The sequence below is a fragment of the Ammospiza caudacuta genome, chromosome 7 (assembly GCF_027887145.1).
Source record: "Ammospiza caudacuta isolate bAmmCau1 chromosome 7, bAmmCau1.pri, whole genome shotgun sequence".
In the NCBI taxonomy this organism is placed as follows: Eukaryota; Metazoa; Chordata; class Aves; order Passeriformes; family Passerellidae; genus Ammospiza; species Ammospiza caudacuta.
In genome coordinates, this window is record NC_080599.1 from 22,063,873 (window position 1) to 22,076,119 (window position 12,247).

At 51.0% G+C, this 12,247-nt stretch overlaps 1 protein-coding gene across 1 annotated transcript in view; it reads right to left on the reverse strand.

Annotated features, from left to right (window-relative positions):
• PAPPA2 (pappalysin 2) overlaps nt 1–12,247 on the reverse strand; it is an 86,914-nt gene that overhangs the window by 12,082 nt on the left and 62,585 nt on the right. The window contains exons 17-20 of the mRNA XM_058808176.1: nt 8,345–8,513; nt 7,154–7,286; nt 5,983–6,092; nt 3,395–3,466 (exon numbers count right to left, since the gene is read on the reverse strand). Coding sequence (XP_058664159.1) covers nt 3,395–3,466; nt 5,983–6,092; nt 7,154–7,286; nt 8,345–8,513 — 484 coding nt within the window. The remainder of the gene's footprint in view (nt 1–3,394; nt 3,467–5,982; nt 6,093–7,153; nt 7,287–8,344; nt 8,514–12,247) is intronic.

Consider the following 12,247-nt stretch of genomic DNA (forward strand, 5'->3'; position numbering starts at 1 on the left):
CGCCATCTGTTTTTCTACTGATGGCAGGGGACGAGATGTTCCGCTGGCCCTCGAAAGGCAAAGTGCGCTCGGCGCTAACTCGAATTCCTGACGGGCTCCTGGAAGGGTTTGCATCCCTCCCTCCCTCCCTCCCTGACGTACGTGCCTCACTGCTCCAGCACTGGGGAACTTGGCAAGGCACAGCAAGAGAGAGGGAGGCAGATGGATGACCAGATTAACGGAAAGAGAAGGGAGGTGGGAGAGGAGCGCAGGGATGAGCAGGCAGGCTGATCCACCGCCAGCAGAGGATAAAGATGCCGTCCCTCTTTAGGGAGGGAGGGAGTGAGAGTCCCTCTAATGCCATTGCATGGTGACCTGGACTTTCCAATATGAGGCAGAGCTCCAGATGGAGCTGGGAAGGTTGGGCCTTGGCTACTGCTCCCATGCCCCGGCCTGAAGTGACTCCACCAGAGAGAGACAGGAGGAGCTGCCAGGTGGCCTGGATTTCTGTTATGTAGGGTTGCTCCCCTCACCGTGGCATCCAGAAGAGAAAACTTCCTGATCCAACACACACTTGGCAGTCAATGGAGAGACAATGGAATCTCCAAGGGGTGACTCAGACCTGAGGTGACATGGACAGCCCACTGGAACAGCATTTCACTGCCCAAGGATGGCAGAGTCTGGGCTCTTAAAGGAGGAGTCTCCACTGAGGGGCTCCTATGAAATGAGAGGAAACCTGGGACTAATATGACCCGTGGCAAGTGAAGCTGAACCTTGTGTGTGAGAGGGGCTGCCACGCAGTGAGGACAGAGTACAGGTTATATTCTTTCTCTATCCTGCTCCTGCTGTGGAATGCCTCCATATCCACAAGGGTCTGGGGGAAGTGAAACAGCCTCTGAGAACTGCAGAGTTTTTCTTCACAAGGAGGAGGGCAGAGAGGAATGAGGATGAAAGTCAGCACAGATGAGGTAGAAACAACATTCAAAGTGTTCTGTGGTCAAATGGGGAGATTTGTGACATCTCCCTGCAGCAGCTCCCAGAGCAATACTTTGAGGCACTTTCAGTAAGAGCTACTCTTTACAGCAAGACAATGACTATTATGAAACTCATGTGGGGCAAAAAAGTTATCTGGGAAAATATGGATTATTGGTCCAACCTTAACAGCTTGCAGCACCCTAGGAGGAAACACATGGAAAAGAACCAATCAAGACATGTGTGAGAAGGACGACAGGGATGAGGAGGAGGCTGGGAGCTGTATCAAAAAGGAGAGCATAAGGGTGAATGACACTATCTGAGGATGAATCTTCATTAGTGCTACAGTGAGTGACTGTGACCTTAAGAATAGGCCTGCCCTGATGCAAGTGCTAACAAGGAAGAAGGCACTGTTCCACAGAGGAGGATCAGGACATCTAACAAATAGTTAGATGACCTGAAGGACTAGAGAGAGAAACAAGATGACATTCTCTTCTATAAAATTGAAGGGCAAGCTCTTGTACTGATAGCAAAACATCTGCTGTTAGCTTGGTGCTCATCAGTTGGAAGCAAAGGAGAAAGAGAAAGATCTGGGTGTACTTGCTGACCTCAGGATATCTGAACTGCCAGACTGATGCAACTGCAGAAACAGCAGATATAGTCCTGTGTCCCATCAAAAGAGACATTTCCAGCAACAAGGAAGCTTTATGGAGGGCTTTGGTGGACCTGGGATGGAAGAACATGTACTGACTGCTTCGTCATTCCTGATGAAACAGTAATTGAAAGCAGAAAAAAACATTTAAAAGTCTACAAAGGTGAAGAACATGGAATCTCTCCATCTTCTGGTGGGACACTGCAAGATTTTGGCTTGGTTAACCTCCTGTGTGCCAAGAGTCCTGCCTGGGGCTGCTTTCTAAGAGTAAAGGAGGGCGACAGATAGGAACAGAAGGAGCTCATGTTGGCTGTGAGCATGTTTGAGTGGTTGATGAGAGCACAGTGACTTACACTGGGACTTCAGGTACTCAGTGTGTCTGTCTCTCACACACACAGACAAATAAACTGGCATTTTTCATAATTCCCTATGGGATCTCTCACTGAACACAGACCCAAGGTGAAGCACAGGAACCACAGTGGTCAGTCTGGTGTACCTGAGCCTAAGGGAGGGGCCTCACAATTGTGTCACAGCTTCATGTTACCTGAGCTGCACAGGAAGGGAAGAAGAAACACCTCACACTCCATTGGCTTCTTTTTTTGAAAGGACCTAGTCCCAGAGAGCACAAGAAATTCTCCCTTGCTAGCAGAACCACGACAGAGACAATCACTCAACCATCTGGTCTGCTCTTCCACTTAAGCCATCCCATTTCAAACACATTACCCCAGATTTGTGCTAAAAGATGTGGTTTAGAAGACACAGAGCTCCCAAAATGTCAGAGGAGCACTAACTTCTGGTACTCAATCACCAAACACCTCTCAGGCACACAGCACCTCATTCCCCTACTCTTTCTGCCTGTCTTGCAGTAGACAGGCAAACACAGGCATCAAATTTGGGAAATAATTGCTGCACCTTCTGTAGACCATGAGGTTTCCTTCCTGGGGACGTGCCCCCTCCAACATTGCCCTTTCCCCCACACTGCAGTCCACAAAGAGCTGAGCTCAGCAGAACCAGCGAGGAAAAGCAATCATTGCATTGAAATGAGCACAAGAAAAAAATACAATCAGCAAACCCCAAAGCTATTTTTGGTGTGCAAACTCCATTTACATTTTCCTTTTTGGTAAAAATCTCAAATTTTCAGCATACAACATTCCAAAATTTCCCCCCTTTTTCCTTTTATTCTCAATCATAATAACAACTAGTGCTTGACAAAGACTGCCTATTTTTGATTTCCTTTGTGAACTGACTCCAGGCTGCCTATGATTTTCTCCTGCCTGGTCATTATTCAAAGCTAAATGAGTGGCTAACCAATTTCTGCAAGGAATTCTTTGTCTGCAGATTCTTCAGAAGCAGTTTGTTTTGCATACACAAGGCTGGAAATCCTGATTGTTTGATTTGGACAGGTGAGTCACACAGGGCTTTTCTGGACCCATGTTACTCTAGAACTGCGGTTCTGGTTAGGGAAACATTCCAGCTTGGAGTCAGCTCAGGCTTTTGGGGGATACCCCTTGCCAGTGAAATCCTTTTGCTAGAATATTCTGCCCAGGCTGGCCAAAAAGAAGCAGGCAAGGAAGGAAATGGGTTATTGTGCAGCTCTTGCTCCCCAGCACCATCCTGGCTGTGGGGACTCTACCCAAGGATGCTTCCTCTGCTATCTCTGCTCATCCAGCAAGCCCAGCTCAGAGCAAACATAAGAACAAAGGTGTCTGGTTTGTGCTGGAGCAGGTCTTCACTGGCAGGAGCTGTCCTGCAAGGAGCAGGCAGCTTGAGCTGGGGACAGGGAGGGCTTACCTCACACGACTGGATGCAGTGAATGACAGAGGGGTCCGGGTACCACCGCAGCCTGCCCGTGCACACGATGTTCTGGAGAGGAGGAGAAGGCAGCAGTTAGCTGAGGTGGATGAGGGAGGGAAACAGCCAGCAGTGTGTTCTGGAGCTAGAGAATCTCCTGCAGCACTGCATTATTCACTGTGGGGCAGAACAGCAGCGACACCCCCAGGACCAGCAAACCCAGGGTAGCTGCACCCAGGAACCGACAGACCAGGGCACATTGTTCAAGGCAGAGGCCAGATATACACACACCTCGTGTGTGTGTGTGTGTGTATCTGTGTGTGTGTATTAAGATGTATATTGGTTGGACTTGCTGATCCTGGAAGTTTTTTCCATCCTTAGTAATTCTATGTTTCTGTAATGATACAATACTGGAAGAGGACAAAGGGAAAGGACAAGGACTACCTGAGAAGCGGGTTTGGCTGGCAGTGCTGCCATTATGTCTGACTTGACCAGCTGGGGTTAAGCAGCCACAAGAGGCTGGAATCTACCCTCATATCTCTGTGTGATGCTGAATTCACCAGCTGGTCATCACTTAGTGCCTACAACTGGCTCACTGATCCCTGCTCAGGCTCTGAAAACTGCATCCTGAGAGGGAGGACTCATGTCCCCAGACCTGACTTGAAGTAGATGCACCAGGCTGATGGTCAGTCTGAGGTTCTCACTGGTATTTACAAACTCAGCTGCTGCAGCCAGATGGACACAAGAGCGAGATGTGAAGGGCTCAGTTTCCCAGCCCTGGAACACTCCACGCTGCTCATTTAGCTGGGGTTTGTGGGGAACACTGATGATTACACAGGGGGAAGAAAAGCCCCACCACACATGCAATTTCCTCCTTGTAAAGCTCAGGCAGGCTTTGAAATCTGAGGCCCCATAAAACAGCATCTGGCCTGTGAAAGTGTCCTAGGATGCCCTTCACAGCACGGGAATTGCACAGAGCGGTAGGTGTGTTTGCTCCCAGCCTTGTTTGGTATGTTCAGGGGCAGGAAGACTGGCTCCAGCATTCCCAGGTGGGGAGTGGGGCAGCTCTGCCCACACAAACCAGCTCCAGGTCCTTCTTTTCTGCAGCATCCTTGGTCCAGACCGTGACGAGGCTGGAGCAGGATGAGGTCCTGGCCCTCCCCGGCCAGCCCCAGAGAGAGCCAGCTTAATGGGGCAAAGACTGGGGAATTCCAGAGCCCACCAGATCCTACTCAGCCAAGAGGATGCGTGCATCCCAACCCCCTGGAGCTGCTTTGTATGTGGCTGTTGTGCAACTCAGATGCCATTTTAGCATACTCATATTAGTATAGCTGTATTCCAGGCTGGGAAATAAGGGCAGAGAGACAAACCTGCTCAGCTGTGGCATGCAATGAATCAGAGCTGAAAGCAGAACAGGACTGTGCCTTCTCTGAGTGGCCTGTGAAGTTCCCCGTGTTGTTTGCCCCATCCTCTCCATCTAATGGAGCATGGCAGCTCCCGGGAACAGCAAACTGCTGGGGGCTTGGGAGAGCCAAGTGAGGAGCGGAGACAGAAGCCAGGACAGAGAGGAAAACAAGATGGTCTAGGGAGAGAGCTCCTGGCAAAGGACAGAGCTCCTTCTTAAAATAGTGTCTCCTCTCTGCAAAATGCCTCCCTTGCACGAAAGCCTGCAGCGGTGGTGAAAGGGAAGCTGAACACCACTGCCTCAACGGGCCAAGCCATGCGATCCCTCAAAGGCAAGGACTCCTTCCAAGGCTCGTGCTTCACCATCCCACATGCCCCAGGCATCCTCGCCCCCCCAGCAGCCGCGGGTCTGATTCAAGGCAGTGCACAGGAGTATCCACAGGCATGATGCTGGGCCTCCTGCGGCTTCCCAGGAGGAAGGGAAAGCATTTGGATGGCAGCACTGGCTCCTGGGAGGATTGTTTGCTTTTCTTTGTTCCACCTCCTTCCTTATACATCTCGTTTTTATTTTAAGAAATATTACCCCGGCAGAGCTGCTTTTTGGTAAAGTCGTGCCACGAGGATCCAAAATATTCGAGCTATTTGAGCTGCTTTGCCTACAAAATGAGTAAGAAGTGGGGAGGGAAAGGCTCCCCTGTTCCAGCAGCAGAGGCACCCAGCCGGCCAGCAGGTCCTGGCAGCTGCAGACACCTTTCAGCTGACAGTGCCCTGCCTCTTCCTTGGCAGGGAAATGCCTGCCTAGGATTGCATGTCTGCTGGCAGGTAAGTGGGGACCCAGGCTCACACTGTGCCAGAGGCAGCTTTTGCTCTCCCAGCACACTGGCTGACAATAAACAGTAGCTTAACAGGTCTAGGCACACAGCACATCCTGAAAAATCAGTGGGATTCTTGCATTAAAACTTCATATATTGTGGTATCATGCAATTCCTGGAAAGCTGGCTTGGGAGCTGATAACTGTGCTGAACTTTGGAATACGAGAGCATCCACTGCTTGTCTTTACAAGCCTTACCCTTCTTCACCTGAGGCAGAGATTTTGGGTTAAAACACCAGATGGAGAGGGAGGGAGGTTTCCTCTCTGTGCTGCCAGCAATCCCCCTGCTAGAAGAATTCTCCCCCCCTTTTACCTGGACTCTGGTGGGCTGCAGCCGGTGATCCATTGTCTCAGCAGTGACGTTTTTGGGCAGTATGACAGGGTCACTGGGAGGAATGATACAGGAAGGAATGCACACAGCACCTGTGGGAGGAGGGAGAGCCTTGAGGACATTACCTGGAGCCAGGCAACAATGTCCTGTAGGAGGCCACACTGATGGTAGAGATGTAAAGAGGATGCTTTATCTCCCAGCTTGGGAGAGCAATTCCCTCCCCAAATCATGAATTACGCTGGAGTCTACAGGAGTTGTGCCCAATTCTCTTCTCACAGATGAAAGGAAAACTGAACACAACCTAAGAGAAAAATTCCAACCTTGATGGCAGGACATGGGACCCAGCATGGAAATAAGTCTGGCCTAGATGTTACATGACATTTGCTGACCTGTTAAGAACTGTCTCTAATTTTTCCACCACAGAGAATCCCCACTGCCTTCCCATGACCCAGGAATAAAAAAAAAAAAAAATGCAGAAACCACCTTAGAAAAACAAATGGGATCCCAGTCCTAAACCTCAGTAGTCCCTGACATTAGACTGTCCTCAGCCTGGTTTGACCAGACTGGGATGACTGTTGTGTTTCCTTCAGAGCAATATGGGCTGAGCACAAGTGCCCTGCCCAGTGGGATGCTAGACCAGATGCAACAACCATGGCTGAGTGTTGCAGGTTTTCCTGAAAGCACAAAGCATCCGGGTCCTGCAGACAGAAATTGATGATGCGGTCCCTCCTCTGGTGAAAGTGCCCTGTTACACTCAGTTGTCACCGCAGCTTTTATGGCTTTTGCCTGGGACCTGTCACATTAACCCTGCAAACAGCAGCAGTGGCAGCAAGTGGAGAGACCTCAGGAAAGATGGAGGGCTACAGATCAGGAAAATGTGCAAAGAGCTGCCCTAAAGAAAACCCCTGCTGCTTCTGAAAAGAGAGATGCTTAATGCTGGAGACAGCTCCAGATTTGGGTCTTGCCCAAGAGTGCAGCCAGGGTGAGCACAAGGGTAAAACCTTCCTGGCTCTGTATTTATAAAGATCATGGAAGAGAAAACAGAATTTTTTTTCTTTTAAGTGAGGATTGGTATAGGAAGAGTCTATCTATAGTCTATCAGCTCTCTGGTATGACTGAGTCAACACAAACTTTGGTTTTCATCTGCCCTCACCTATGCCATGCCCCTGCTCACACTTGTACTCCACGAAGTTCAGCTCTGGGGGTGGTGGGCAGGAGCCCTGCAAGCTCTCACACAGCTTGAACTCCTCTGTCCACAAGCCCTCCTTAGTGCAGACGATGGGAACCTGCAAAGCAGAGGGAGAGCAGCTGGTGTTACCCACCCTGCCTGCCCACTGCCCATCTCTGGGGAGCACTGTGTGCAAGGACACCCCTCCCACCAGAGTAAAGCTCCCCAAGGCAGCTGGGCTACAGCCATCTGGCCCAGCCTATGTGCACTGACCAGGAATGCAATTGTTTCCCAGCTGCTGCTGGATCCCACCAGAGGGAATCAGCCACCCTTCTTTTGACAAGCCCTTTTCCAAGCAAAGATACCTGGGTGGAAGAGCAGGCAGGCAGCAGCCTCCATGCCCAGGAAAGCCCCTTGGTGAGCACAATGCTGCAGCAAGCTTGCCCATCATCCCAACTGAATGCTTCCCCAGCAGCTCCCAAAACTTACTGGAAACCCCCTACTTATGCTTTCTGACCATTTTCACACAAGATAAGCCAGCTTGCTTAGGACCACTGCTTTCCAGGGAGCAGGAGGAGACATCTTTTATGAAAAATCCTTTTCTTCTCCTCCTGAGAAGCTGAGAGGCTTCAGGAACAAAATGTAAACATTGATTATCTGCTGCTGTGGAATGCAACAGGTGCATCTGTGATTGGTCCATGTTGGATGTTCGTAATTAATGGCCAATCACAGCCCAGCTGGCTCAGACAGAGAGTCCAAGACAGCTGCCTTTATCATTATTTGCTATTCTATTCTTAGCTAGTCTTCTGATGAAATCCTTTCTTCCATTCTTTTAGGATAATTTTAATGTAATATATATCATAAAATTATAAATCAAGCCTTCTGAAACGTGGAGTCAGATCCTCATCTCTTCCCTGAACCTGAGACCCCTGTGAACACTGTCACACAGGTGAGCATCCCCAGGCAGTGGTGCACCTTGTGCCATGTATGGGGCCCAGCAAGAAACAGCCTTTGTGCTTGTAGAGGGACTGCTCCTGGTGATAAAAGGGTATTTGGCCTTGGGGATGGGTCAAACGGCTGCAGGGCCCCTCGGCACAGCAGGGCACAGGGAGCCCTGCAGTTTGTAGCTGCTCTGAAACACAAGGTGTGGTCAGTGTGTGCCTCCCCCAGACTCACCTGCTGTCCCTGCTGCTCACAGCTGAGCACACACTGGCTGTCCAGCTCGAAGCCCTGCGTGCAGTTGTACATGCCCTCGAAGACGGGGGGCGGGGGCTGGCAGACCACGGGCACGCAGTGTCCCTCTTCCCACCGCCCACTCTCCAGGCACTGCACCTTCAGGAACTTCCTGGGGAAACACAGACACCAGGCTGGCCTGCAGAACCCCAAACGCTGCACCTTGGCTGCGCCAGGCATCCCACAGATGTCAGGAGCAGACTGAAGACATCTCTCCCAGAGAACCATCATGCAGTTTGTGTAGGACTTTCCCATACTATATAATCCCTCTATATAAACCATGGGCATATCTCCCAAAGGGACACCCCATGCTTAACCAGGACCTTTTCTTCTCCTCCCTGGTGGGATTGCACTGATCTAGGAGCACTGGCTGTATTTCCCTTGCACTTGCCACCCCACTGCTCCCCACCTCTTGTGATGCCCCTAAACCTTCCTCCCACAGCCCCTGCAGGTCCTGCTCTGCTTTGTCCCCCAGCCAGTAGCTGCATACTTTGCTGGATGGAGTTTGCCTCCACCAGTAAATCCTCTGGCCTGTGTCCAGCTGTTCCTGAGGCTCCTCTCTGTACTCCAGCCAGATCTGTCAATCCTGCTCTGGCCAAGGGGCTGCAGCAGACCAGTACCACTCTATGCTGCTAAAACAGCCCAAACACAAGCTACTTGCCAAGAAAAGAAAGAAAAAGTCCAGGAACAGAGCCCACCCACTTTTCACTGTCCCTTGGCAGTGATAGAGACACCACATCTTTTACACAGAGGCATCAAAACTGCTGAGGCATCAGGACTGCTGTCTCAGGAGAGGACATGTCACTGCCCTGATGGCTTTACCTGAGCCAAAGCTGATTGCTCCATCCTTAAGGAGGCTTTTCCCCCAGTCCTGTCCTCCTTTACTAGACAGCCCACTCCAGTGCCTGCCCCTGCCCTCTCCCTGCATGGGTGCCAGCAGGCAGGGCTCCAGGCCATGTTAGGGAGTTTATGGCCTGCCACAGGTATGTGGAGGGGGCCGCCAGGGGTTAGAGGAACCCCTGGAGGAAGGCACTAAATTGCCCCTTGTTCTGAGAGGCAGCAGACAGAGTGTGGGGCCACCCATGTGCCCCTTAACACCTGGAGCGGGTCATGACATTGAGTGGGGCCACCCAGCTGTGCCTCCACACATGGTACAGGGTCACACAGCCTGGAGAAGCAAGGGGACCCCATCTGCATCCTGCTGCCAGACCAGGGGTGCTCCCTGTCAGATTTCTGGTGGAAGCTCCTGGATGAGACATTTTAGAGGCTTTTGCAGCATTCTCATATTTTAAAATATTGGCAGTTCTTGGAGAGTCCCCTTCTCCCTTCAAAAATCAGGGATCTGGTTTTTGTGACTGTATAAAGGGATGGTGGGTTCCTACCAAGGTGAATGCAGGCTCCAGCAGGTAACACAGAGGCAGGCAGGGTAGGGAATGGGGTGCAGCAAGTCCACTGGCACAGAGCTCTGCACAAATCTTCCCTGCAGCCCACCTGGGAAGTGAGGATGGCTGTGGTGTGAGCACCCGAGCAGTGAGGACTGCTGCAATATCACTCCTACAGCAGCAGCCTTGAATTAACTAAGGGAACTGCAGCTATGAAGTATTTTGGAAAGCTGATGAGGTTCAGGGACGGAATTCCATTGTAGGCATCTGTAGTTTCAGTCCATTTCTCATTTAACTTCCTTGTTTGCCTTCCCTTTCCATGAGGATGACAGTCACTGCCTTGCAAAGATGTCCCCATCAGACTTTGCCTTCTCCCAAATCTGACTGAATGCTTTGCCCTGCCCCGGTTTAAAGGTAAGCGAAGGCACATGCCAAGAGGTACTAATCCATGTTGGATGTCCAGCTCCACAAGCAACATTTTCCCTTTTTTGAACCTACTGGCTCACAGGGTGTGATCCAGCTGCAGGATTTGGAAGGGGCAAAGCACTGGAGGTTATGGAGACAGGAACAAACTGGGGGTTATGGAGATAGAAACAAACTGCTGGTGTGAAGTCACTGCAACAGCAATCCCTCAGGCACTGAGCAAACTCCTTTAAAGACCAGGAGCATGGTCCACATGACTTTTCACTGGCCACTGCACCTCCCTGTTGCTCTCCAGGTCACGGCAGGGGCCCTGTGCCCAGGGAGGCCTGGGGAGATGGGTCAGGCCCAGGGAGGACACGCTGTGGCAGCTGCAGTTTGCTCAGGTGCAGACTGTGGTTTGCAGCCCCATCATCCTCACAGGGCTCCTCATTTTGATGTGGTGTCACAGTCAGGCCATGTATGGCCTCTCACAGCTCCCCCCAAACCTGCACACCCCCCCAGACCACCTTGCTGTGGATGCTCAACCCAGGGACTTCAAACACAGTTAGCCCAGGCTGACCCCAGGGTAGAGGGTGGGGTGTGGACCACTCCCACATATGTGAAATAAGTAGTTCATGTGGAAGCATGAACTGAAGGGAAAGGAGAGGCTTTAAAAAAAATTATATACATAAATGCACACAACTTCACAGGAGCTGGAAATTTCTGGATCCCCTCTCACCCTGCAACTTCTTCTGATCTGGGTCAGTGGCACTTCTTGAGGATTAACAAGGAAGCCAGGAAAATCAGAGTCAGCCCTCCAACCAGGCAAGCCTAATGGACAGAGGAGGCAAGGGAGGTGTTTGAGGACAGCAAGGGCTGTATCTGAGGTGAAGGCACAAGCATATGCCCAGCACTAGGAGCTGAACATGCAGGGATCCAGCCGTCTTCTGAGGCAGCCAGCTTGGGGGGGAGTGGGTTTGCTGTGCAGGAATGGTGACAAATGAGCCTAAAGCCTCATCTCCCATGGTAGGAGACTGATGGATTAAAAAAAAATAGGGGGGAAGGAGAGAGATTTGTCAGTAAATTCAAAGATGGCTGCAGCAGTGTGTAGGACCCTCCACTGCTGTGCTCCCTCCAAACAGCCTGGACAACCTGGGCTGTAAATGCTCAAAAATCTTAGAGGTGGAAGGGGCAGGAACCTGGTTGACAGCCTGTGTTTTCTTTACCTGGCTCCTTGGCTCCCAGAGCTGTATTTGCCCTTTATCTGGAAGGGGTCAGATACAGGCAGAGGCAGGGAGTGCCTTTGTGCCCACCACATGACTGCCTGGTGCTCCTGGATTAGGCTCTCCTGCTTGCCCTGCTGTGAACTTTGTTTTGTTTCCAGTCCCCAGTCTGCTAACTCCTTCCAGTCCCCATTTTCTCCTCCACATTCTCCCACCTCCTCTCCCTCTTCCATGGTCTCTGCTGTTTTTGAACAGGGAGAGAAGGAAGAGGGGCTGACATCTCCATGGAAGCTGACTGGGGACTGTGCTGGGCTCCCTTGATCTCTGGTCAAAATGCAGGCTGAGACTCCCAAATCTGCCTGAAAATACCAAAGTGGTTCTTTGCTTCATTCCCTCAAGCTAGCAGAAGGAGCTCAAGCCCTCACAAAGGCAGCTTTGAGATCCCCAAGTCTCTTCTCTCCAAGGAATCATCCCACATCTGGCAAGTGAAACAAGTCCCCTGAAAGGTCTGACCTTTTAGGTCCCCAAAATGAAAATGTCCTCTCAACATTAGAGTGCTCCTTAAAGGAGCACAATCACACAATCATGGAATTGTTTTGGGTTGGAAGAGACCTTAAAGATCATCCTATTCCAACCCCCCTGCCATGGAGAGGGACACCTACTAGACCAAGTTTCTCCAAGCCCCATCCAACTTGTCTATTCCTGTCAGAGATTGCTTCAGATGGCACTTCATGCTGGAAGCAACAGCAAGGAGCACTGTGGGGGTGATTCCCTTTTCCCCAGAGTACCTGACCCCTGGCTTTCAGGCCAGCACTTTTCAATGCTACAGCTCTGGGTGA